At 45.7% G+C, this 21,764-nt stretch overlaps 3 protein-coding genes across 5 annotated transcripts in view; all 3 read right to left on the bottom strand.

The window, feature by feature from the left end:
• Positions 1-21,764, bottom strand: part of LOC143663888 (protocadherin gamma-C3) — a 165,130-nt gene that overhangs the window by 133,078 nt on the left and 10,288 nt on the right. The window contains exon 1 of one of the 3 annotated variants that reach the window (XM_077137235.1): positions 18,685-21,764. The exons of 1 other annotated variant lie outside the window; for it this stretch is intronic. In XM_077137235.1, the coding sequence (XP_076993350.1) occupies positions 18,685-21,105 (2,421 nt within the window). In that variant the 5' untranslated portion in view covers positions 21,106-21,764. Of the gene's footprint in view, positions 1-9,082; positions 14,455-18,684 lie in introns of those variants that run through there. One more of the 3 variants, XM_077137234.1, reaches the window with a different exon arrangement.
• On the bottom strand, positions 4,177-8,455 carry LOC143664711 (protocadherin gamma-A6-like). Its single transcript, XM_077138140.1, has 2 exons — positions 4,619-8,455; positions 4,177-4,182 (listed from the first exon to the last, which is right to left on the bottom strand). Exons 1-2 carry the CDS (start codon positions 7,040-7,042, stop codon positions 4,177-4,179), a joined length of 2,430 nt encoding a protein of 809 aa, XP_076994255.1. The 5' UTR covers positions 7,043-8,455.
• LOC143664710 (protocadherin gamma-A5-like) lies at positions 12,571-17,326 on the bottom strand. Its single transcript, XM_077138139.1, has 2 exons — positions 14,464-17,326; positions 12,571-12,579 (listed from the first exon to the last, which is right to left on the bottom strand). The coding sequence occupies exons 1-2, from the start codon at positions 16,885-16,887 to the stop codon at positions 12,571-12,573; spliced, it is 2,433 nt and encodes an 810-aa protein (XP_076994254.1). The 5' UTR covers positions 16,888-17,326.

The following is a 21,764-nucleotide window of genomic DNA, read 5'->3' as shown; positions in this document are numbered from 1 at the left end:
TGGGCTTTATAGAGGGAATTTAATAAGTTACAAGTTTCAGTTCTAAGGAAGTGAAAGTGTCCAAATTAAGGCACGAACAAGAGATTATCTTCACTAAAGAAAGGCTGATGGGTTGAGAACACTTGTCAGGTGGAAAGTCATGTGGCTGGCATCCGCTGGTTCCTTGATCCTGGGCTCCATTGCTTTCAATTTCTGTTCCTGTGGGGGCTCCTCTCTTTGATTCTCCAGGGCTGGCTTTCATCTCTTGTCTTCGCTTGGCTGTCTCTAGGCTCTGGCTTGCTTAAAATCTCATTGCTACGTCTGTTAGGCTCCAAGCATCTCCAAACATCTGTCTCTGTTTTCCAAATGTTGGATCTGTGTCAGCCCTGCTCTGAAGTGTCTAGCATTCTTCTCTGTGTAGGCTCTGTCATTTCTGATCTCTCCAAAATGTTTCCTCTTTTAAAGGATTCCAGTAAACGAATCCAGACCCACCTGGGATGGGTAGTGTTACATCTCTATCCCAATCAAAAGATTACACCCACAATTGGGCATGTCACATCTCCGTGGAGATACTCTAATCGAAACTTTCCACCCTGCAATACTAAATCAGGATTAGAGGAAATGACCTTCCCCACGAGACTGGGTTAGGATTAAAACATGGCTTTTCTGGGGTACATAATAGAGTCAAGCCAGCACAACATACTCTGAACATAAAGCATACCTTAGGGAGTAAATGGCTGCATTATCTTTAATATTTACATTTTCTGAGTTATTTCACAACATAAATTAGATATTAAACACCTTTATTAGGCCAGCAAGAAATGTAAGTTATTCTTGATTAAGTAATTAGGAAGCATCCCAACCTTTATTTGTTTACTTGCATTTTATGGAAAGTTGAGTTTAATTGCTTTTTTCTTTTCTCCTCTCATAAAGGAACTTCTTTCTATTGTAGAGCCATTTGGGGTTCTGTAGGTTTTCACTCTCGAGCAAAGATGTAGGCATTTTCTAATAATTCTTCTCTTCAAGATTTCACAACCCCTTTTGACAACTGTCACCTCAACTAGAAGTTTGATCAGGAATGGATAGTTTACACAAATGATAAAATAGCTTAACGATGTGTTAGATTTTTCTGATGCTTCAAAATTCAGCACATGCTTAAAATCTCAGACAGTCTATCTCATTATTAATGATCTGTATGGTCTGTAGATCAAAGAACCTCCTTTAGTAATACCTTAGTAAATTCCATGATTGTCAGAAAGTTTAATGCTTTTAGTCCACATGAATGAAAGACTCTTTTGAGAGTAGAATCTGATAATTTTTCCTTTAATGAAATGTTTTATTTGCTTAAATGAAATCTTCACAGGTAACTAAAATAAGAGAATAAAACAAACCAACCTATTATCCATGAAATCAAGTGTTTTAGTTTGCTAATGCTGTTGGAATGCAATATACCAGAAATGGATTGGCTTTTATAAAGGGGCATGCTGGTGTGAAAGGATGTATGGATCCTAGAAAAGCCATGTTTTAATCAAAATCCCATTCGTAAAGGCAGAATAATCCCTATTCAATTTCAATACTGTATATTTGAAATTGTAATCAGATCATCTTCCTGGAGATGTGATTTAATCAAGAGTGGTTGTTAAACTGGATTAGGTGACGACAGTCTCCACCCATCTGGGTAAGTCTTGATAAGTTTCTGGAGTCCTGTAAAAGAGGAAACATTTTTGAGAATGAAAGAGATTCGGAGAGAGCATAGAATGCTGCAGCACCACGAAGCAGGGAGTCCACGAGCCAGCGAACTTTTGGAGATGAAGAAGGAAAATGGCTCCTGGGGAGTTTCATGAAACCGGAAGGCAGGAGAGGAAGCTAGCAGATGATGCCGTGTTGGCTATGTGCCCTTCCACCTGAGAGAGAAGCCCTGACTGTGTTCACCATGTGCCCTCTCACTTGAGAGAGAGACCTTGAACTTCATCGGCCTTCTTGAATCAAGGTATCTTTCCCTGGATGCCTGAGATTGGACATTTCTATAGACTTGTTTTAATTGGAACATTTTCTTGACCTTTGAACTGTAAACAAGTAACTTATTAAATTCCCCTTTTTAAAAGCCATTCCATTTCTGGTATATTGCATTCCGGCAGCTAGCAAACTAGAATAAGGGGATTCACTAAGTTACAAGTTTACAGTTCTAAGGCCATGTAAATGTCCACATTAAGGCATCTAGAGAGAGATACCTTGGCTCAAGTAGAAAGGCCAATGTCTGTCACATGGGAAGGCACGTGACTGGCGTCTGCTGATCCTTCTTCCGGGTTCTGTTGCTTCCGACTTCTGATTCCAGTGGCTTCCTCTTTAAGGAAGAGGATCTTGTGGGTCTTGACTTGGTTGCTTCAGGGCAAAACTCTGGGTTTCATCTCTTGTGTTAGTATCTCCCAGGGCCAGAGATTTCTTCTCTTCAGGTTGTGGCTAATTCTTGTTTAGCATCTGGGCTACATTTGTTGGCACTCCAAGTATCTCCAAATGTCTGCATCTCTGTCAGCTCTGAAGCAGCTGTGTTTTCTCCAATACATCTCCCTTTTAAAAGGACTCCAGTAAACTAATCAAAACTCACCTTGAATGGGCGGAGTCACATCTCCATCTAATCAAAAGGCCACACCCACAACTGAGTGGGTCATCCTCCATGGAAACAATCTAATCAAAGATTCCGCCCTAAACGATGGATCTGGCCCCACAAGACTGGGACAGAATTGAAAGAAAATGCCTTTTCTGGGGGTTACATAACAGTTTCACACCAGAACATCCAGTAAATGCATTTTGCCTTTAACAATGGATGTTCAAGATGTAGTTTTAATCACACAAACTGGTGATATAGTAAAATGACATTCACATCATCAGTGTGTGATATAAATCACAGTACTTACATAAGAGTACATCTGACCCACATGACCAATACCCAAGATTCGGATTCTTTAATATTGTTATTTACTATTAAATTATGATTAAAGCCAACAAATAATTATATCAAAAATGTCAAACCAAATTGGATTTGGAAATATATATTATTGAAACCTTTGAATAGGCATATATATTTGGAATCTTGAAATAAATAGTTCTATAATAATTGCCCAAATGCAAATATCAAAATATTGGTTTCTAATAACATATATTACTCTTAGCAGCTTATTTAGAGAGCATGGACTCAATATTATCTTTGTAAGGACTGGGGCTTACAAAGGAGTTCTCATTTATTTTCAAGATACCTTCTCAAACTTTTAAACATGCGCATACTAAATTCAAATGCATAAGTGGTGAATATGATGTATTACCAGATAATAAACCCTCCAGCTCAGGGTAAGAAAAGATCTTGGCTATAATGCATTCAACCAACATATCAAATTGTATAATACTCTGTAGTCCATTAATTCCAGATCATCAACTTAATTTTGAAGAGTTCTAATAATGGAATCTCCTACCTCCTTAGCAGCTTATTTTCTGTTAGAACAACTTCGACAATTCAAAACTTTGCTTCTTTCTATTAACGAAGCAATAGCTCATTCACACCTTGGGCCATGACGAATAAGACTAATCTTTCTTCTAAATGACAACCCCTTTTCCTTCAAATACTTGAATAAAAAGCCTTTATATTTGCGTTTGTTACTAATATATGACAGTAGCATTATTTTATCTGGGTTAGATATGCTGAATGATTTAAATTCGTATCTGAACTCAATTTTTCATTTACCCTCTCGCCAGTCTTCTATTTTTAGAGGTATTTCCTATAAGTATACATTACTGAGCATAATTTACAATTCATTTTCATTTTTAAAAGATTATCAAGCACGCAAAAAGATTATCAAGAACTCATTATGCAGAAGACATTGTAGTAGAGATATCACATCAGATGTTTACATATATTTATGCACAGTACAGTCTAATCATTATAGTAATGGTGACACAAAATACTTTTTCACTTACTGATTTATAGTTTGAAAAAAAACTTTTGCAAATATAATTTCATTTTCCTAGAATTTGCATGAGGTAGATAAGTAAGTCTTTTAAATTTTAAATGGAAGACTACAGAGATGGGGACTGACTCAGTACAAATAACTGATAGTTCCAGGTATGTGATTAACATCTTCTAAAACCAAAGCCCAGGTCTGCCTCCTGAACACCTCAATTACTCATCATTTTTTAAAAATGTTTTCATTCCTAAGTAAAGGGGAAAACATCTTTTACAGATCTCCATATGTCAGAAAACACTCATTATCAAGTAATATTTGAAATAAAAAATAAGGTATTGATAGTATTTAACTGAAGTTGCATTTCAAAAATTTTTTCATATTAGAAAATGAAAAGACCTCACAAATTTCACAACCTAGAAAAAACTCAAGAAATAAGATGCATGCAATCCAGGGCACAAACAGTCTCCCAAAGAGAGAAAAGTAAAGAAAATCCAGGGCATGCATTATTAAGATATTTTTGGTGAACTCCAAGAAAACCAATTCTAGGAGAGAACTACTGATTTACAAGAAAATCCTTCTTAGAATTATATGATTCACTGTAAAAGACTAAGTAAATTAAGCAACTGATCAAAGAGAATTTTAAATTTCCTGTCCAAATAAGTCAATAAAAGTAATAACCTCACCTGAACAAGGGAGTCTTCTTCTTTACAAAACCCTGAATCTTCCTTTATCAAAAGAGGCTCGCTTTTCCCACAGCTCTCGTGGCTGATGAGCGTGTCCGCGTAGTTGGGCTGGGGGAAGATCACGTGGCTCTTCCGCGAGTCCGCGGTGAGGGAGACCTCGTGGGAATAGGTCTGCAGGAAAGCCCGCACCCCGTCCACGCCCACGAAGTGCGAGGCGCCCACGCCCGCCAACCCGCCCCCCGCAGCCTGCAGCAGGCGCGACTTGTGCCAGCGCCGCATTCTCAGCGCCAGCAGCACGATGACAAAGGCCAGGAAAACGCACGAGACGGCGGTCACGGCCACCACCAGGTAGAGCGTGATATTGGAGACGTCAGGGTCGTGGGAGGGCTTGAGGCTGCCCAGGTCAGCCAGCACATCTGGGATGCTGTCAGCCACGGCCACGGTGAGCGTGACGGTGGCCGAGAGAGGCGGCTGGCCGTGGTCCTGGACGGCCACCACGAGGCTCTGCTTGAGCGCGTCTCTGTCCAGCAGGGCCCGCGCCGTGCGCACCTCGCCCGTGTGCAGCCCCACGGCGAAGAGGCCCGGCTCGCTAGCCTTGAGCAGGCGGTAGGACAGCCAGGCGTTCTGTCCCGAGTCTCTGTCCACCGCCACCACCTTGGTGACCAGGTAGCCGGGCTCTGCAGAGCGGGGTGCCAGCTCTACACCGGTGGAGCCGTCGGTGGGGAGGGCGGGGTACAGGATTTCGGGCGCGTTGTCGTTCTGGTCCAGCACGTACAGGCTCAGCGACACGTTGGTGCTGAGCGGCGGGTCTCCGCTGTCGCGTGCTGTCACTTTCAGTTGCAGTTCGCGAAACTGTTCATAATCAAAGGAGCGCAGCGCATACAAAGCGCCAGTGTCAGAGTTGATGGAGACATAGGAGGAGAGGGGCGCACCCTGGAAAGTGTCCTCGGCCAAGAAGTAACTGATCCGGGCGTTCTCTTCGCTGTCGGGGTCGTGTGCAGTCACAGAGAAAACGGAGGCGCCTCTAGGATTGTTCTCAGGGATGTAGGCCGAGTAGAACCTTTGGGGGAAGGTAGGCGGGTTGTCATTGATGTCTGCGACCTTTAGCTTAATAAGCGTTTCTGTAGACAGAGGTGGCATTCCTTTGTCTGTGGCCATTACAGTGATATTGTACAAGGACACCTGCTCTCGGTCTAGAATTGTATTTGTCACTAATTGATAATAATTGTCAACTGATGTTTCCAACTCAAACGGTAGACTTTGCGAGATGGAACACGTTACCAGACCATTAAGTCCGGCGTCTCGATCATGCACTTGGAAAAGGGCGACTACTGTTCCTGGGGGGGCATCTTCAGCAATTGTCCTGCTCCCAGATGTAACAATCACTTCTGGCACATTGTCATTTACATCCGAGATAGTTATTAAGACTTTCGCTCTGTCTCGAAGACCTGGCTTATCCTGGGCTTCAACATCCAGCTCATAGAAGCTTGAGTCCTCATAGTCTAGATTTGCAGAAGTTGATATTTCTCCTGTCAAAACGTTCAAGGAGAAAATTTGTGAGATCTTTTCAGTTATCTTCACGAAGGAGTATGTTACTTCCGCGTGGACTCCTTCATCCTGGTCAGTGGCATTTACCGACAGCACTGTCGTACCCACTGGCAGATTTTCAGGAACGCTCACGCGGTAGACAGGTTTGGTAAACACCGGAGCGTTGTCATTGGCATCTAGGACAGTTACCTGAATTCGCGCTACTCCTGAGCGGACAGGATCACCGCCATCCACGGCAATAAGGACCAGGTGGTGAACCGCCTCTCCCTCCCGGTCCAGGGCGCGCTCCAGCACCAGCTCCGGGTACTTGGGCCCGTCAGCTTCACTTTGCATGTCCACCGAGAAGTGACTACTCCCGCTAAGCTTGCAGCCCTGAAGCGAGTTCATTCCCACATCCGGATCAGAGACCTCCATTAATGGAAAACGAGAAGATGGAGCTGCGTTTTCGAGAATTTTCACCTCCAATTCTTCCCTGAAGAATCGGGGAGTGTTATCATTAATGTCCATTATTTCCACTTCCACTGGATAAAGCTTCAATTTATCCTCAACGAGGATATTAATATTCACCAGACAGCGCGCGCTCTGAGCGCAGAGCTCCTCCCGGTCTATCCTGCCCGCGGTGACCAAGCTGCCGCCGCGCGGGTTCAGAGCAAAGAGCTGCGTCTTACCTCTGGAGACGATGCGGACCCCGCGCTCCGCCAGCTCCCGGGGCTCCAGCCCCAGGTCCTTGGCGATGTCGCCCACGAAGGAGCCTTTCTCCAGCTCCTCAGGGATTGAGTAGCGGATCTGTCCGGTCCCGGCCCCCCACAGCCTCCCCAGGAGAGTGAAGAGCAGGACCAGCCCGCCGCGGTGCCGGCTTCCCTGCAGAGCCGCCATTCCTGGCTCCTCGTGGACTTGCCTGGGGTTATGAGTAGGGCGAACAGGCCCGCATCACGCTTGCGCTTCCCAGAGTTAAGAGTTAAGGTCCATAAACAAGCAGAGACCAGATGCGAAGTGTTTGAGTTCAGAATTTCTGCGCAGCCGGAGAGCTTTATATCTGATCTCTTTGAGCAGGGAGGATAGTACTCGAGTTTCCATCGCTTTTCTCTCCCGGGTTAGTGAACAGCGACGCTTAGAGTCCTAACGTAGTACTGCACTGATTTGTGAAACTCAAAGACTTGTTTTTGCTAAATCTGCATAGATGACACTCATAATATTTCTCTCTTCAAGAAAGGGAAGCATTTGAAAGAATAAAAGAGCTCATTTTGAATAACTTAAATGTTCCTTGGAATTTACCTCTCATTTTAAAGACTATCTCTTAGGGCTTTGAAGAACAGAAATAATATCACACATTTCTGTAAATCTTGAATTATCAAACATCATCATCATCATCATTTTGCCTGTTTCTTATTCTCAGCACTTTTAATAAGGGCACCAACACACACAGAGAGAGTTTTGGATTATAGAGGTTTCTTCCTTGGTCAAAGGTTTTAACACGGAATAGATTTTTTAAAAATAAAATGGAAACTTTCCAATATATGGAAACATACATCCATAAGTTACCATACATACAGCACTCAGCAGGAAAACTCCAAACAGCAAGCTCATACAATCTTTGAAACAGAGCCATGGTCTTATCCTCAGGTGCCTCATCCATTTGCCAGCTCACAATGGCTTGGGGGGACACACTTGGTGGAGGCTGTGATCTGTTTGGGCCGCGGTGGTGATAGCTGTGCCCAGGAGGCAAAGCAGGCACCAGCACATCCAAACAGTCTATGACATCCTTTGAATATCAAAGTGAGAAACAAGGAACATTATTATAAGAAAGATGTTAGCAAGTAAGGACAGCTTATTTGCTGTACAGCTTTTGGTGGGAAAATGGTTTCCTAGCTTCACTTCTTTGGCTTCTCGGGTAGTGGTCTCCAGTACAGCAATATGTGAGTCTCTGATTTCATGGATGCTATAATGGATCCATCCCTGATTCTGCAGAATGCCAAGATTCCTTTATTCCAATCCAGACATCAAATGGGTTTTAGAGACCAGCTTGGTTATGTCCTTGGGCAATATAACATGTCAGTACTCAGATTCCTCCTCATCATATTTTTTTGAATAACAAATGTGTACAACATTGATCACTCTAATTGAGGGCCCTCAGCCCAGCACCTGCAACATCCGAATATCTCCCACACTCATATTTTTAACCAATCCACTACAATGTCAGTTACAGCAAGAGTTGCCATTTGTAGGTGCCATTATTTATTTTACTACAAGGAAATTAAAACTGTCCTAACTCAGGCAACACTTGTGTATACTTTTTTTTTTTTTTTTTTTTTTTTTTTTTAAAGGAAAGACAGAGAGAAGGAAGGAAGGAAGGAAGAAAGGGAAACATTTTTAAACATTTTCTTGTTTTATTGTATTCTGTTTCTCCGTTTTTGTTACATGGGCTGGGGCCGGGAATCGAACCGAGGTCCTCCGGCATAGCAGGCAAGCACTTTGCCCGCTGAGCCACCGCGGCCCGCCCCTATACTTTTAAACATATGAAAGGGAAGTGAAAATATGTAGGCTATTTTGAAAAATATATTTTAGGGTTGATTGCATCAAATATATTTTTATCATTTGAAAATAAATCACGTTATTGTCTAGATTTGTATTTAACTCTAGACGGATGTTTCACAATGATAGTGTATTAATGAGGTATTAAAATTTTTCAGATTATATTTTTATGATTAAATAAATATCAAGACCATTACGAAGGTGACTTTCTATAAAAGAACAACTGTAACACAAGTAAGTGGGTAGAGAATTCCTACTGTTCTCCTACTCCCAGAAAAATCAATACAATGGTACCAGGGCATATTTAACGATTACTTTCAATCTCTAAAATAAGGAATTGAAGCTTAATATTTTTATGGGGGAAAAGGTTTTGAAAACACTCACCTGTTGCAAACTGACTGAATTAGATGTCATTTGGGGATTGCCTTTACTGCTACTTTCAAACCAAGAGGCTTCATCACATAGAAGATCTTGTGGTGGAGCGATTTCTGGCCTTATATTGAGAAAATTAAACTCGGTTTTTGAGGAGTGAGAGGCAGCACATAGATTGTAGGAATAAGGCAAAGTTCCTTCACTGTAGTTGGCCGGAACCCCAGGATCTGTCTTGCAATAGAGACCAGGCTGAAAGCAGCCCCCAGCGAAGGGGCTGGAGAAACCTCGCAGACGCAAAGCGATGGCCAGAATCACCGCGAGGAGGAAGAGCACAGAGATCAAGGCCAAGGCCACCACCAGGTAAAACTGCAGCTCCGCCTGGGGATCAGAGGGCGCGGGCCGGTCGCTGAGGTCCGGCAACACCTCCTGCAGGCTGTCGGCGAAGACCAGGTGCAGCGTGGCGGTGGCCGAGAGGGGCGGCTGCCCACCATCGCGCACAGACACCAGCAGGCGCTGGCGGGCCGCGTCCCTGTCGCCCAAGGCGCGAGCCGTGCGCACCTCGCCCGTGCGCAGCCCCAGGCTGAAGAGCCCGGGCTCGCTGGCCTGCAGCACGTGGTACGACAGCCAGGCGTTGTGTCCCGAGTCGGCGTCCACCGCCACCACCTTGGTGACCAGGTAGCCGGGCTGCGCGGCGCGCGGCACCGTGTCGAAGAGCGCCGAGCCGTCGGGGCCCAGCGCCGGGTACAGCACCCTGGGCGCGTTGTCGTTGCGGTCGCCCACCAGCACGCGCAGGCTCACGTTGGCGCCGAGCGCGGGCGAGCCCTGGTCGCGGGCCTGCAGCGTGAGCTCGAAGGCGCGCAGCTGCTCGTGGTCGAAGGCGCGCTGCGCGAACACCGCCCCGCTCTGCGCGCTCACGGACACGTAGGACGACAGCGCCTGCGGTCCCAGGTCGCTGGCCACGATGGAGTAGGACACGCGGCCGTTGGGCCCCAGGTCCGGGTCGGAGGCGCTGACTTGAGCTATAGAGGCTCCGGGCGGGTTGTTCTCGGCCACATGGACCACGTAGGAGGCCTGGTGGAAAACCGGCACGTTGTCGTTGACGTCGCCGATGTGCAGGGTGATGGTTTTGCTGGAGGAGAGGGGCGGCTGTCCCCTGTCTGTGGCCGTGATGGTGACGTTATATTCCGGGGTCTGCTCGCGGTCCAGAGTTCCATCTGTCACCAACTTGTACGTGTTTTTTGTATCCTGAACTATTTTAAATGGCAAATTTCCGTTTAGTTGACATAGGATTTCGCCATTAAATTCAGAATCTCGATCGTGTGTTTTGATTAAGGCGACAACAGTTCCCAATTCAGCATCTTCTTGTATGTGTTTGGATTCAGAAGCAAAGATTATCTCAGGGATATTGTCATTTTCATCCAAAATATCTATTTGTATTTTACAATGTGCAGTGTGATGTCCTGCGTCCTTTGCTTCCACCACAAGAGTGTAGCAATCTTTTTCTTCAAAGTCCAGTCCTCCACCAATAATGAGTTCCCCTGTTTTACCATCCAGTTTGAAGAGTTGTCTCTCTGCCTTGTTAATGTTGATGAAGGCATAGGTGATTTCAGCATTGAGGCCCTCATCTGGGTCAGTAGCCGTCACTCTCAGCACCGAAGTGCCTGCGGGTAGGTTCTCTCGAACACTGGCCCTGTATGTGTCCTGGGTGAACACTGGTGGGTTATCATTTGCATCTGCGACAACCACATTGATCTGGGTAGTGCAGCTTCTGGGTGGCTCACCCCCATCCACAGCTGTCAGGACCAGTTGGTGGCAGCACTGCTGTTCTCTGTCCAGGGGCGCCCTCACTACCAGCTCCGGGTACCTACTGCCGTCTGGATTCTCCTTCTGAATCAAAGAGAAGTGAGGGTCCGGACTGAGGTAGTAGTGCTGCAGCGCGTTGACACCTGTATCTGAATCTTGTGCAGATTCCAGGGCAAAGGTGGCTCCAGTTAGCGCCAGTTCACTGATTTCCAGCTCAGTGACGTTTTGGCTAAAGGTTGGTGTGTTGTCGTTGACATCCTGAATCACCACAGTTATATGAAAAAAGTTTAAAGGCTTTTCAGCGACCATTTCGAATTCCAGAATACATGTTGACTTCTTTCCGCAAATCTGTTCTCGGTCGATCCGGTCACCCACAAGTAAGTCTCCGTTCTCAGCGCTCACGGTAAAGAATTGCTTCTCCGCACTAACCCGCAGGTTCCGAGTAGGCAAATCTCGCACGTTAAGCCCCAGATCCTTGGCGAGGTTCCCCACCACCGAGCCCCTGGCCAGCTCCTCCGGAATCGCGTAGCGGATCTGCTCTGAGAGCGCGGAGCAGAAGAAAGACAGCAGGAAAAGAAACCGCATTTGCCCCCGCCCAGCCCGGCCCCTCGGTGGGGACAGGCTTCCCATACCGCTCTCAGTACCTTGGCCTTTCTGATTCCGAGGAGAGGCGATCGCTGAACGATCCCAAGAGTTCTCTGAACAGGAGCAATGCGTGTTTTGTCTGGACGGGTCTGTTCTCTGGTGGACAGCTCTAACCCAGAGAGCAGAAGAAGGAGCCCACCGTATTCCAGGGACTTGTGCGCGGGCGATTCCGCCGCGGCGGGAGAAGACCTTCTTTTGCTCATCACTAGCCAACAGCGGCACCCTGCGCCTCGGCTGCAGAACTACAGAACTGGTTGCTCAATCAGCCCCTAACCAAGAGCTGCTAAGGGGCAAATTCTACTAAACAGTGATACCTCCCCATTCTCCTCATTTTTCCAAAGATTTGTTATAGCTTAAATGTATACTGTTTCGACAGCCTGGTTGTCATTTCTTTGACCTTGAACTTGATCCATTCAAATGAAATAGATTTTTATTTGTAAGAGCAGTAACCTTGCACAAGGTGTTCATTGGCATCATCGTTGCTCTTAAAGTTTCCATATTTATGACTAATAAAATTTTCTATCTTTATTCAGTAGAATTGAGGACCAAAAGGATGATATATAGAAAAGCATACAGACATAGTGTGAAAATTCTAGAAATATCAGCTTCAGGTGTACTAGTTATTCCATTCCACTCTATTTCCTTTTCTTCTAAATCATCAGTTATAAACCTCATGACTTTTGATTTTATCCATATGCTTCAGTTTTTCCTTATTATTTTCAACTTCCTTCCAAAGAACTGATAGTTGTACAAGGAGTTTCATTACTTTCATTAAGTAAAAGTATAGTAAGGAATAGGAGAATTTCTTCCTGTTTTTTCCCCAGGTGTTTGCTTTTAATTAAATAAGCATGAAAAAACTATTCTACAAATGATACTTTCCCAACCAACATTATTATTGCTTTGAATTGTTCTGTTTCTTCTCAAGAGTCTTAAAACACGATTTGGGGATGAGGTATAAATGCTTATAATTATTTTCTGCTCTTTCATTCTGAGGAAAGTAATCTATGCTGCCCACTTTCCGTTGGCCCTAAGGTACAATCAAATCACCAACCCTACTGATACTGTCAATAAGCAAGACAATAACCAGGTGCCGAAAGATGTCTTTCAGTTTTAATTCTATTTCCAAACCAGAAAATCTCTTTAAAGAAAATTTTTTCTTGCCTACATAAAATACTGTAGCTCTAAAGCTTGGCAAGCATGTAGTGGTGTTGAACTCACCTTATAGTGGAGTAACTTTAGAGCATTGTACACTGCTCATTGTCTGCAGGATTCTAGACAGCCATTGGCATCTTTACTTTATACAAACATAAAGAACTTTAATGACTCAAGACTTGCCCCAACAACTGTCCAAGCAAGTGCCTTTCCGTTGTATGAACATTTCAGTTAGTACCAGAAATTTATCTTTTCAGAGTAAAATGAAATGAAATGACAGATTCAAATATTTAAATAGTATATGTATGATATATACTCAGAATTTGTGGATCAAGCATTTTATAATGCAAATTCTATTGGTAATTTAAAGAGGTTTAAGACATTTCCATTGTACAAAAAAGTCAAATCTGAAGATATATGACCTCTAGAAACTTTTACTTAAAAATAAGGAATGAATGATGCAAGCATCTATCATACAATTTCTTCTTATTACCCTTTGGAAGGATTCAGCAAGACTGCACATTTTACATTGAAACTATAGTTGTCTTTATATAAATATAATTGAATCTTCTTTAAATAAATATTTAAAAAATAAAAACAAGTGGCCCTAGATTTCCAAATGTCAATAAACCTTTCATGTGTTTGAGTAATGTAGCCTGTCATCCCATTAATAATATTACAATTTTTCTTATCAATTCATACTTTGCCTCTGATATTCAACGTGTTGAAAATACAAAGCGTGAAATATTGAAAAATCTTTTAATAAGGAACATCTGAAAATTTTCAGCAGGTCAGATGCAGAAAAGGAATAGAATGGTATTCTCCCATTATAAACACATGCTTATGAAATTTGAGACCCTAAGATCAGCATTTCATCTCTAAAAAGTTATTAATCTCAGCACATACCTCAGAAATGAATTTTAAATTTTCAAACCATTTTTAAGTTGAATGATTTTTCAATTGCAAACCTTAGATTCTTGTAATAAGGCACAATTGTACTTATAATTGCAGAAATGTAAACATCCCAGCAGATACTGATTCTGGGAAGTGAAGGGGATAACTGGTAGGCAGAAAATAGGAGATGTATGACGTATTTGTATTTAATGAATGTAGCAGTATGTAAGTCTTTGGAGGCTTTAAAGTACACCACAGAATATAGCACAATAAGTCTGCTCACTGATTTCTTCTCTCAAATGAATATGCTCAAAAAGTACGTAGGTTAGGCCAAACTTCCCAGATTTTAGAATGCTACAAATGTCACTATAAATTTAATCTATTTTGTGATATTTATCATGAAGAAGTTTTCAATACTCTTCCACTGTTTACATATAATCTGGACATTATTTCCTTAGACGAACATTAAGTATACTAAAATACCAATCCTGTACAATATCATTTCCAAAACAAGTTCACTAATGGTGTTTAAGCAAATATTCCAAAGAGAATAATATATTTAACAACTTGGACTAATCAATGACTTTTCTATTAACAGAATAACAGTTCTCATATAACAAAAATGTTGAGTGAAATGATGTTTAACTACCCTTTTTCAAAATAATTGTTTCAATTAAGTCTATATTAATTAGATGTTCTAAAATATCCATATAATGAAAAAAGATATTAAATCTAAAATAAATAATTTGAAAACAAAGCAACAATTATCTAGTTAAATCTAATGTCTTAATAAAGCAAGTCATGATTCATTATTTTTATAATTAATGAAATTTGTGGCAGAAAAATGAGAAAACAAATAAAGAAAATGTTCCAAGCATCCCTACTGAAAGAAAACTAACCTGAAAATCTCCCGATTCTTCTTTGCTTGCATTTATCTTATTAGAGATCAGAAGAGGCTCGCTTTTCCCACAGCTCTCGTGGCTGATGAGCGTGTCCGCGTAGTTGGGCTGGGGGAAGATCACGTGGCTCTTCCGCGAGTCCGCGGTGAGGGAGACCTCGTGGGAATAGGTCTGCAGGAAAGCCCGCACCCCGTCCACGCCCACGAAGTGCGAGGCGCCCACGCCCGCCAACCCGCCCCCCGCAGCCTGCAGCAGACGCGACTTGTGCCAGCGCCGCATTCTCAGCGCCAGCAGCACGATGACAAAGGCCAGGAAGACGCACGAGACGGCGGTCACGGCCACCACCAGGTAGAGCGTGAGGCCCGAGCCGTCATGTTCCGCGGGCGATTCGAGGCTGCCCAGGTCGGCCAGCACGTCTGGGATGCTGTCGGCCACGGCCACGGTGAGCGTGACGGTGGCCGAGAGAGGCGGCTGGCCGTGGTCCTGGACGGCCACCACGAGGCTCTGCTTGAGCGCGTCTCTGTCCAGCAGGGCCCGCGCCGTGCGCACCTCGCCCGTGTGCAGCCCCACGGCGAAGAGGCCCGGCTCGCTGGCCTTGAGCAGGCGGTAGGACAGCCAGGCATTCTGTCCCGAGTCTCTGTCCACCGCCACCACCTTGGTGACCAGGTAGCCGGACTCTGCAGAGCGGGGTGCCAGCTCTACACCGGTGGAGCCGTCGGTGGGGAGGGCGGGGTAGAGGATCTCGGGCGCGTTGTCGTTCTGGTCCAGCACGTACAGACTCAGCGACACGTTGCTGCTGCGTGGTGGAACTCCACTGTCGCTGGCTGTCACCCACAGCTGCAGGTCTCGGAACTGTTCATAGTCGAAGGAACGTAGCGCGTAGAGGACCCCGGTGTCCGAGTTAATGGAGATGTAGGAGGACAGAGGTGCTCCCTGGAACGTGTCCTCTGCCAGAGAGTACCTGACTCGAGCGTTGTCCCCGCTGTCTGGGTCTTGAGCGGTCACGGAGACGATGGAGACACCTCTGGGGTTGTTTTCCAGGATATGGGTGGAGTAGGATGTTTGAGGGAAGGTGGGTGGGTTGTCATTGATGTCCGCTACTTTCAGTGAGATGTGAGTTTCTGTAGATAGGGGTGGGGTTCCGTGGTCAACGACAGTCACTGTGATGTTATAGTCCGAGGTTTCTTCTCTGTCCAGTGCTCTGGTTGTCACTAAGTGATAGTAATTATCAACGGATTTTTCCAATTTGAAGGGCAGGTGACCGGGGATAGAACATGCCATCTCGCCGTTCTCTCCCGAATCACCATCATGTACGCTAAACAGCGCAATGACTGTTCCAGGAAGACAGTCTTCAGGGACGGGACTGGTGAGAGAGGTGAGGGTCGCTTCCGGAGCATTGTCGTTCACGTCCTGCACTGTGACCAGCACCTTAGCGCTGGCAAGAAGCGCGCCCCCGTCCTGGGCTTCCACTTCTATGAGGTAGAATCTGGAGTCTTCATAATCCAATGATTGCATAATTAAGATTTCCCCCAGATTGGAATCAAGTTGGAAAGTCTTTGAAATTTTGTCGTCTTCATTGCGAAAAGAATAGGTTAATTTCCCGTTTATTCCTTCGTCTGGATCGGTGGCGGTGAGCGTGAGCAGCTGGGTGCCCACGGGTGCGTTCTCTGGAACACTCACGCTGTACTGGGGCCGAGGGAACAGGGGCGCGTTGTCGTTGGCGTCGAGGACCGTCACGCGGATGTTGGCGGTGCCGGAGAGTACCGGGTCTCCGCCATCTAACGCTGTGAGGAGGAGGTCGTGAACAGCCTCCTTCTCGCGGTCCAGGGGTCGTTCCAGCACCAGCTCTGGGTACTTCTGTCCATCACTTCCGCTTTTCACGTCCAGAGAGAAGTGCGGATTGGAGCTGAGCTGGTAGCTCCGGAGGGAGTTCAAGCCCGCGTCGGGATCCCGCGCGAAGGGGAGCCCTAACCGAGTTCCCACAGCCGCATTCTCACTAACTTTTACTTTCAGGTCCTCATCCCGGAAGCGCGGAAAGTTATCATTAATATCGATAATTTCTACTTCGATTCCATAAATTTTCATTTTATTCTCAACTAGGATGTTAAAACTCACCAGACAGCGCGCGCTCTGAGCGCAGAGCTCCTCCCGGTCTATCCTGCCCGCGGTGACCAAGCTGCCGCCGCGCGGGTTCAGAGCAAAAAGCTGCGTCCGACCTCTGGAGACGATGCGGACCCCGCGCTCCGCCAGCTCCCGGGGCTCCAGCCCCAGGTCCTTGGCGATGGCGCCCACGAAGGAGCCTTTGTCCAACTCCTCAGGGATTGAGTAGCGGATCTGCTCGGACTCGGCCCTCCACAGGCTTCCCAGGAGAAACAAGAGCAGGAGCAGTGGATCACAGCACCAGCGCCTTAGTGGATCCGCCATGGCTCGCTCTCCTCTTAATTCTCTCTTCCTTTTCTTATTTCTCTAAAGCCGAAGGGGACTCATTCCCCAGCGGAAATCGGAGCGGGGTGCGGGTGGGCAGCCTCTCCCAGGAGCTTGTCTCTTCAGTGCGTAAGGAGCAGAGTCGGGCTGCATCTGCGGAAGTTTCTTTCCCAATTTGGTGAACAGCGACGCTCAGAGTCCTAACCAGTTACTGCAGTTTATGTTTTCATTTCCCATAAGTTTGATTTTATTTTTATTTCTAATACTTTCGCTCTATCCTCAATGTGTTACTTTGTGACGTTGTTGATTGCATTTAATCAAGCTTTAATTTTGAATTGGTGAGGGATTTCTACAAACCCCCCAAGATCAGAATAATTATTAAATTATTTACTTTGAAAAATTTTATTTAATGTGCCATTGGATCTATGTCTTTTATTTACTCTTACTTATATTGGGTTGTTGGAGATTATTTTATTATAAATTAGAGCATTGCAATTATTTCATTTTTAAATGAAGAGTACTGAAGAATACCAAGGAAACAAACCCAATTCTCAATGTACTTTTGTAAAAAGGACTACTGATTTATGAAAATACTATATCAGCTGTCATATGCAGAAAGAAGAAAGGGAGCTTGGATACTCGTGAGGTATTTAAGAAAGTTTCCAGATTTTCACATTAAGGATATGGCAGTTATACTGATATAAGACTGAGAGTTGAGTTGGGTTCTCTAAGAATTATTTATGTTTTCCTATTACCATGTTTAAATACTTGTACTTGGACACTTTACAATGACAGAATCATGCTGACAATCACTACAGTGAGTGTGGAGGAAAGGACTTTAGTTCATTACCAATGCAAGAAAACATGCCCAGACACTTACCAGTGATCAGGCATTTAATCGTCTTTCATGTTGAAACAGATATTTAATGTTATCACCTTTTATGGTAGCAGAGAAAGAAAAACCCATGACTGAAAAGAAAAGGACACTTCAGTGGGTCCATCAAGTGACAGAAACACTTTTTACTTAATGCTGCCTTCAGAGGAAAATGAAGAACAGGAAGTTACTTCATATCTATAACTAGAAATGTCCAAAAGAAAGTTTTACCTAATATTTGGTATAAGACAATGTAAGTATAGGTTACAAAATTATTCTCAATGGTAGTTTTTCCCAAGAATATTTCATTAATATTCATGAGAGAGAATCATTTCACACATTTGTGGAACGTGCCCTTCATGGTAGACACCATGGATCTCAAACACTGTCTATTCCTTTTAAATTGATCCAGGATCCCATGATACTCAGATCGTAAAGACACTTAGAGGGCTGGTTTTCAAATCAGTGGAGCCATGCTGTAGTCATGCTCTGTAGTTGGCAAGATGTGACACTGAGCAACACTCTTCCTTTCTTTGGTTCCCAATTTCCCCAAACTCTCTACACTGAAGAACTATGATTCTCAGAAGAAGCAAAATGAAAACTTGAGTAAGAAAGATCCTGAAAATGAAAGGTATATTTCAAGGCCCTAATAGTAATAAACCTTCTGAGGGAAGGAATGTAAGGAGGAGGAAGAAAAAGAAGTACCTCATGTGGTAAAGGTCTGTAATTATGACAAACAAATCTGACACTTCATATAAACCATATGTAATATTTGGTAGATAAGATTAAGATTATTAAGGAAGAAAACTGCCCAAATATGACCCAGGAGATAAAGCAGGAGATGGCGCTTCTTGTTCGAGTTAGCTGATTTTAAAGAAACATTAAAATACAAAGTGAAAATAAGTGAAATAACTAAAGCTTACCTTTAAAATAATATCTGAGGCAAGTGGGTCCTCAGCATCTCCTTGATTTGTACTGGGTACCCAAGAGGCATCATCACAGAGAAGATCCCGGTTGGGAACCATTTCCTGGGTCACGTTAAGGAAATTAAACTCCGTCTTTGCCGATTGTGAGGCAAGGCACAGATTGTAGGAATAGGGCAATGTCCTGTCACTATAATCCGGGAGAAAGCCAGTTCCAGGTTTGGATCCAAGACCAGGCTGAAAGCAGCTCCAGGAGGCGGAGCTGGAGGATCGTCGCAGGCGCAGGGCGATGGCCAAAGTCACCGCGAGGAGGAAGAGCACAGAGATCAAGGCCAAGGCCACCACCAGGTAAAACTGCAGCTCCGCCTGGGGATCAGAGGGCGCGGGCCGGTCGCTGAGGTCCGGCAACACCTCCTGCAGGCTGTCGGCGAAGACCAGGTGCAGCGTGGCGGTGGCCGAGAGGGGCGGCTGCCCACCATCGCGCACAGACACCAGCAGGCGCTGGCGGGCCGCGTCCCTGTCGCCCAAGGCGCGAGCCGTGCGCACCTCGCCCGTGCGCAGTCCCAGGCTGAAGAGCCCGGGCTCGCTGGCCTGCAGCACGTGGTACGACAGCCAGGCGTTGTGTCCCGAGTCGGCGTCCACCGCCACCACCTTGGTGACCAGGTAGCCGGGCTGCGCGGCGCGCGGCACCGTGTCGAAGAGCGCCGAGCCGTCGGGGCCCAGCGCCGGGTACAGCACCCTGGGCGCGTTGTCGTTGCGGTCGCCCACCAGCACGCGCAGGCTCACGTTGGCGCCCAGCGCGGGCGAGCCCTGGTCGCGGGCCTGCAGCGTGAGCTCGAAGGCGCGCAGCTGCTCGTGGTCGAAGGCGCGCTGCGCGAACACCGCCCCGCTCTGCGCGCTCACGGACACGTAGGACGACAGCGCCTGCGGCCCCAGGTCGCTGGCCACGATGGAGTAGGACACGCGGCCGTTGGGGCCCAGGTCCGGGTCGGAGGCGCTGACTTGAGCAATAGAGGCTCCGGGCGGGTTGTTCTCGGCCACGTGGGCCACGTAGGAGGCCTGGTGGAAAACCGGCGCGTTGTCGTTGACGTCGCCGATGTGTAGGGTGACGCTGATGCTGGAGGAGAGGGGCGGCTTGCCCCTGTCGGTAGCCATTATGGTGATGTTGTACTCTGAAATTTGCTCCCGGTCAAGGACTCCGTCCGTCACTATCTTGAAATAGTTCTTCGAGGAAGATTTCAATATAAACTTGGCATTTCCAAAAATGCGGCAGTAAATGTCTCCATTTTCTCCCGAGTCTCTGTCTCTCGTTTTGATTAAGGCGATGACTGTCCCTGGCGGTGAGTCCTCTGGTACGGGAGTAAATACTGAAGTCACAATCACTTCAGGCGCACAATCGTTCTCATCAAGAATTTCCACGTGGACGCTGCAGTGCGCTGCTAGATCGCCAGGATCTTTGGCTTCTATACTCAGAGAATAGCTATTAGCCGTCTCAAAATCTAAATCATCCTTTGTCGTGATTTCTCCTGTTCTTTCATCTAAGTTGAAAAGGTTTTCTACTTGTTCCTCCACATTCTGAAAGGAGTAGGTGATTTCTGCGTTGAGTCCCTCGTCCTGGTCAGTGGCCACCACGCGCAGCACCGGGAAGCCGCGGGGCACGTCTTCCCGCAGGCGGACCCTGTACACGTCCTGGCTGAACACCGGGGCGTTGTCGTTGGCATCAGTCACTTGGATTCGGATCTGAGTGGTGCCACTTCGGGGTGGGTCTCCGCCGTCCACCGCCGTGACGACCAACAGATGGAAATTCTGCTCTTCTCTGTCTAGAGAATGTTTCAGAACCAGCTCAGGCTGTCTACGTCCATCTGGGGTCTGCTTCTCTGCGAGATCAAAGTACTTATTGTCATTAAGGTGGTATCTTTGCAGTGAATTAGGGCCAGCATCTGAATCCAGGGCCGGGTCTAGTGGAAATGTTGTACCTGGCTGAGTGGATTCTCCAATTTTTAAATCAGTATTACTCTGTTTGAATAGCGGAGCGTTGTCATTTATATCCTGCACAATTACCGATACATGGAAAATATTTAGAGGGTTTTCGGCGACAGTATCGAAATCTAGAACACACAGTGGCTTCTTCCCGCAAATCTGCTCACGGTCTATTCTGTCACCCACAAGTAAGTCCCCGCTCTCTGGGTTTACAGTGAAATATTCCTTCTCAGCACTAACCCGCAGCTTCCGGACCGGCAAGTCTCCCACAGGGAGCCCCAGATCCTTGGCGAGGTTCCCCACCACCGAGCTCCTGGCCAGCTCCTCCGGAATGGAATAGCGGATCTGGTCCGGGAGAGCCCGGCCGAACAAAGACAGCAGGAAAGACAACAGTACCTGCCGCCGCCTGGCCGGGCCTCTCCTTCCAGCGCTCGGCCGCATCCTCTGCTTCCCTCCGCCGCTGCTCTATTCCTTGGCTAGAGGAGGAATAAGCCCTCCGTGGGTGGCAGAATCTGGGGTAGGGTCAGTTTTCCTGCTTTTGTTCTCTTGTATTGGTCTCAGCTGTATGGTACGTTTGAACAGGAAATTATCCTTTCTGCGGCTCCCAATGCTTCTTGGATTTCTTCTCCTTTCTTTTGACCTACAGCGACGCCCAGGGGTTTTCCCAGGATACTGCACCAATGATTTGGACATTTTTGCAAAGAAAATTTTCCCCATTTGGATTTATAGAATATTTATGTGTTTTAAAATAAGAAATACACTCACATAATTTTAAATTTATAAGGTACAAAGGCATATTCTATAGGATCCCTCTCTCATCCCTGCTTTCAACAACCCATTTCTCCCAGGAGAAACCAATGTTATGTTTCTATGCATCCTTCCAGAGATATGCTATGCATGGTGCAGAACATTTTTATGTGTTCTTCTCCCACTTGTTTTTACACAAATGGAAGCATACAGTGCAGCATGTTCCCTTCCTTGCTTCTTTCTCTCATTATATCTTGGAGGTAATTTCATATCATTACCTCATTTATTTCTTACAGCTATGTAATAATTCATAATCTATTTATTCAGAAATGTTTATTAGAAATATTTAGTCA

The sequence above is a fragment of the Tamandua tetradactyla genome, chromosome 20 (genome assembly GCF_023851605.1).
Source record: "Tamandua tetradactyla isolate mTamTet1 chromosome 20, mTamTet1.pri, whole genome shotgun sequence".
NCBI classification, from domain to species: Eukaryota; Metazoa; Chordata; class Mammalia; order Pilosa; family Myrmecophagidae; genus Tamandua; species Tamandua tetradactyla.
The sequence above is the reverse complement of the archived record's forward strand: the minus strand, read 5'-3'. Positions and strand labels throughout refer to the sequence as shown.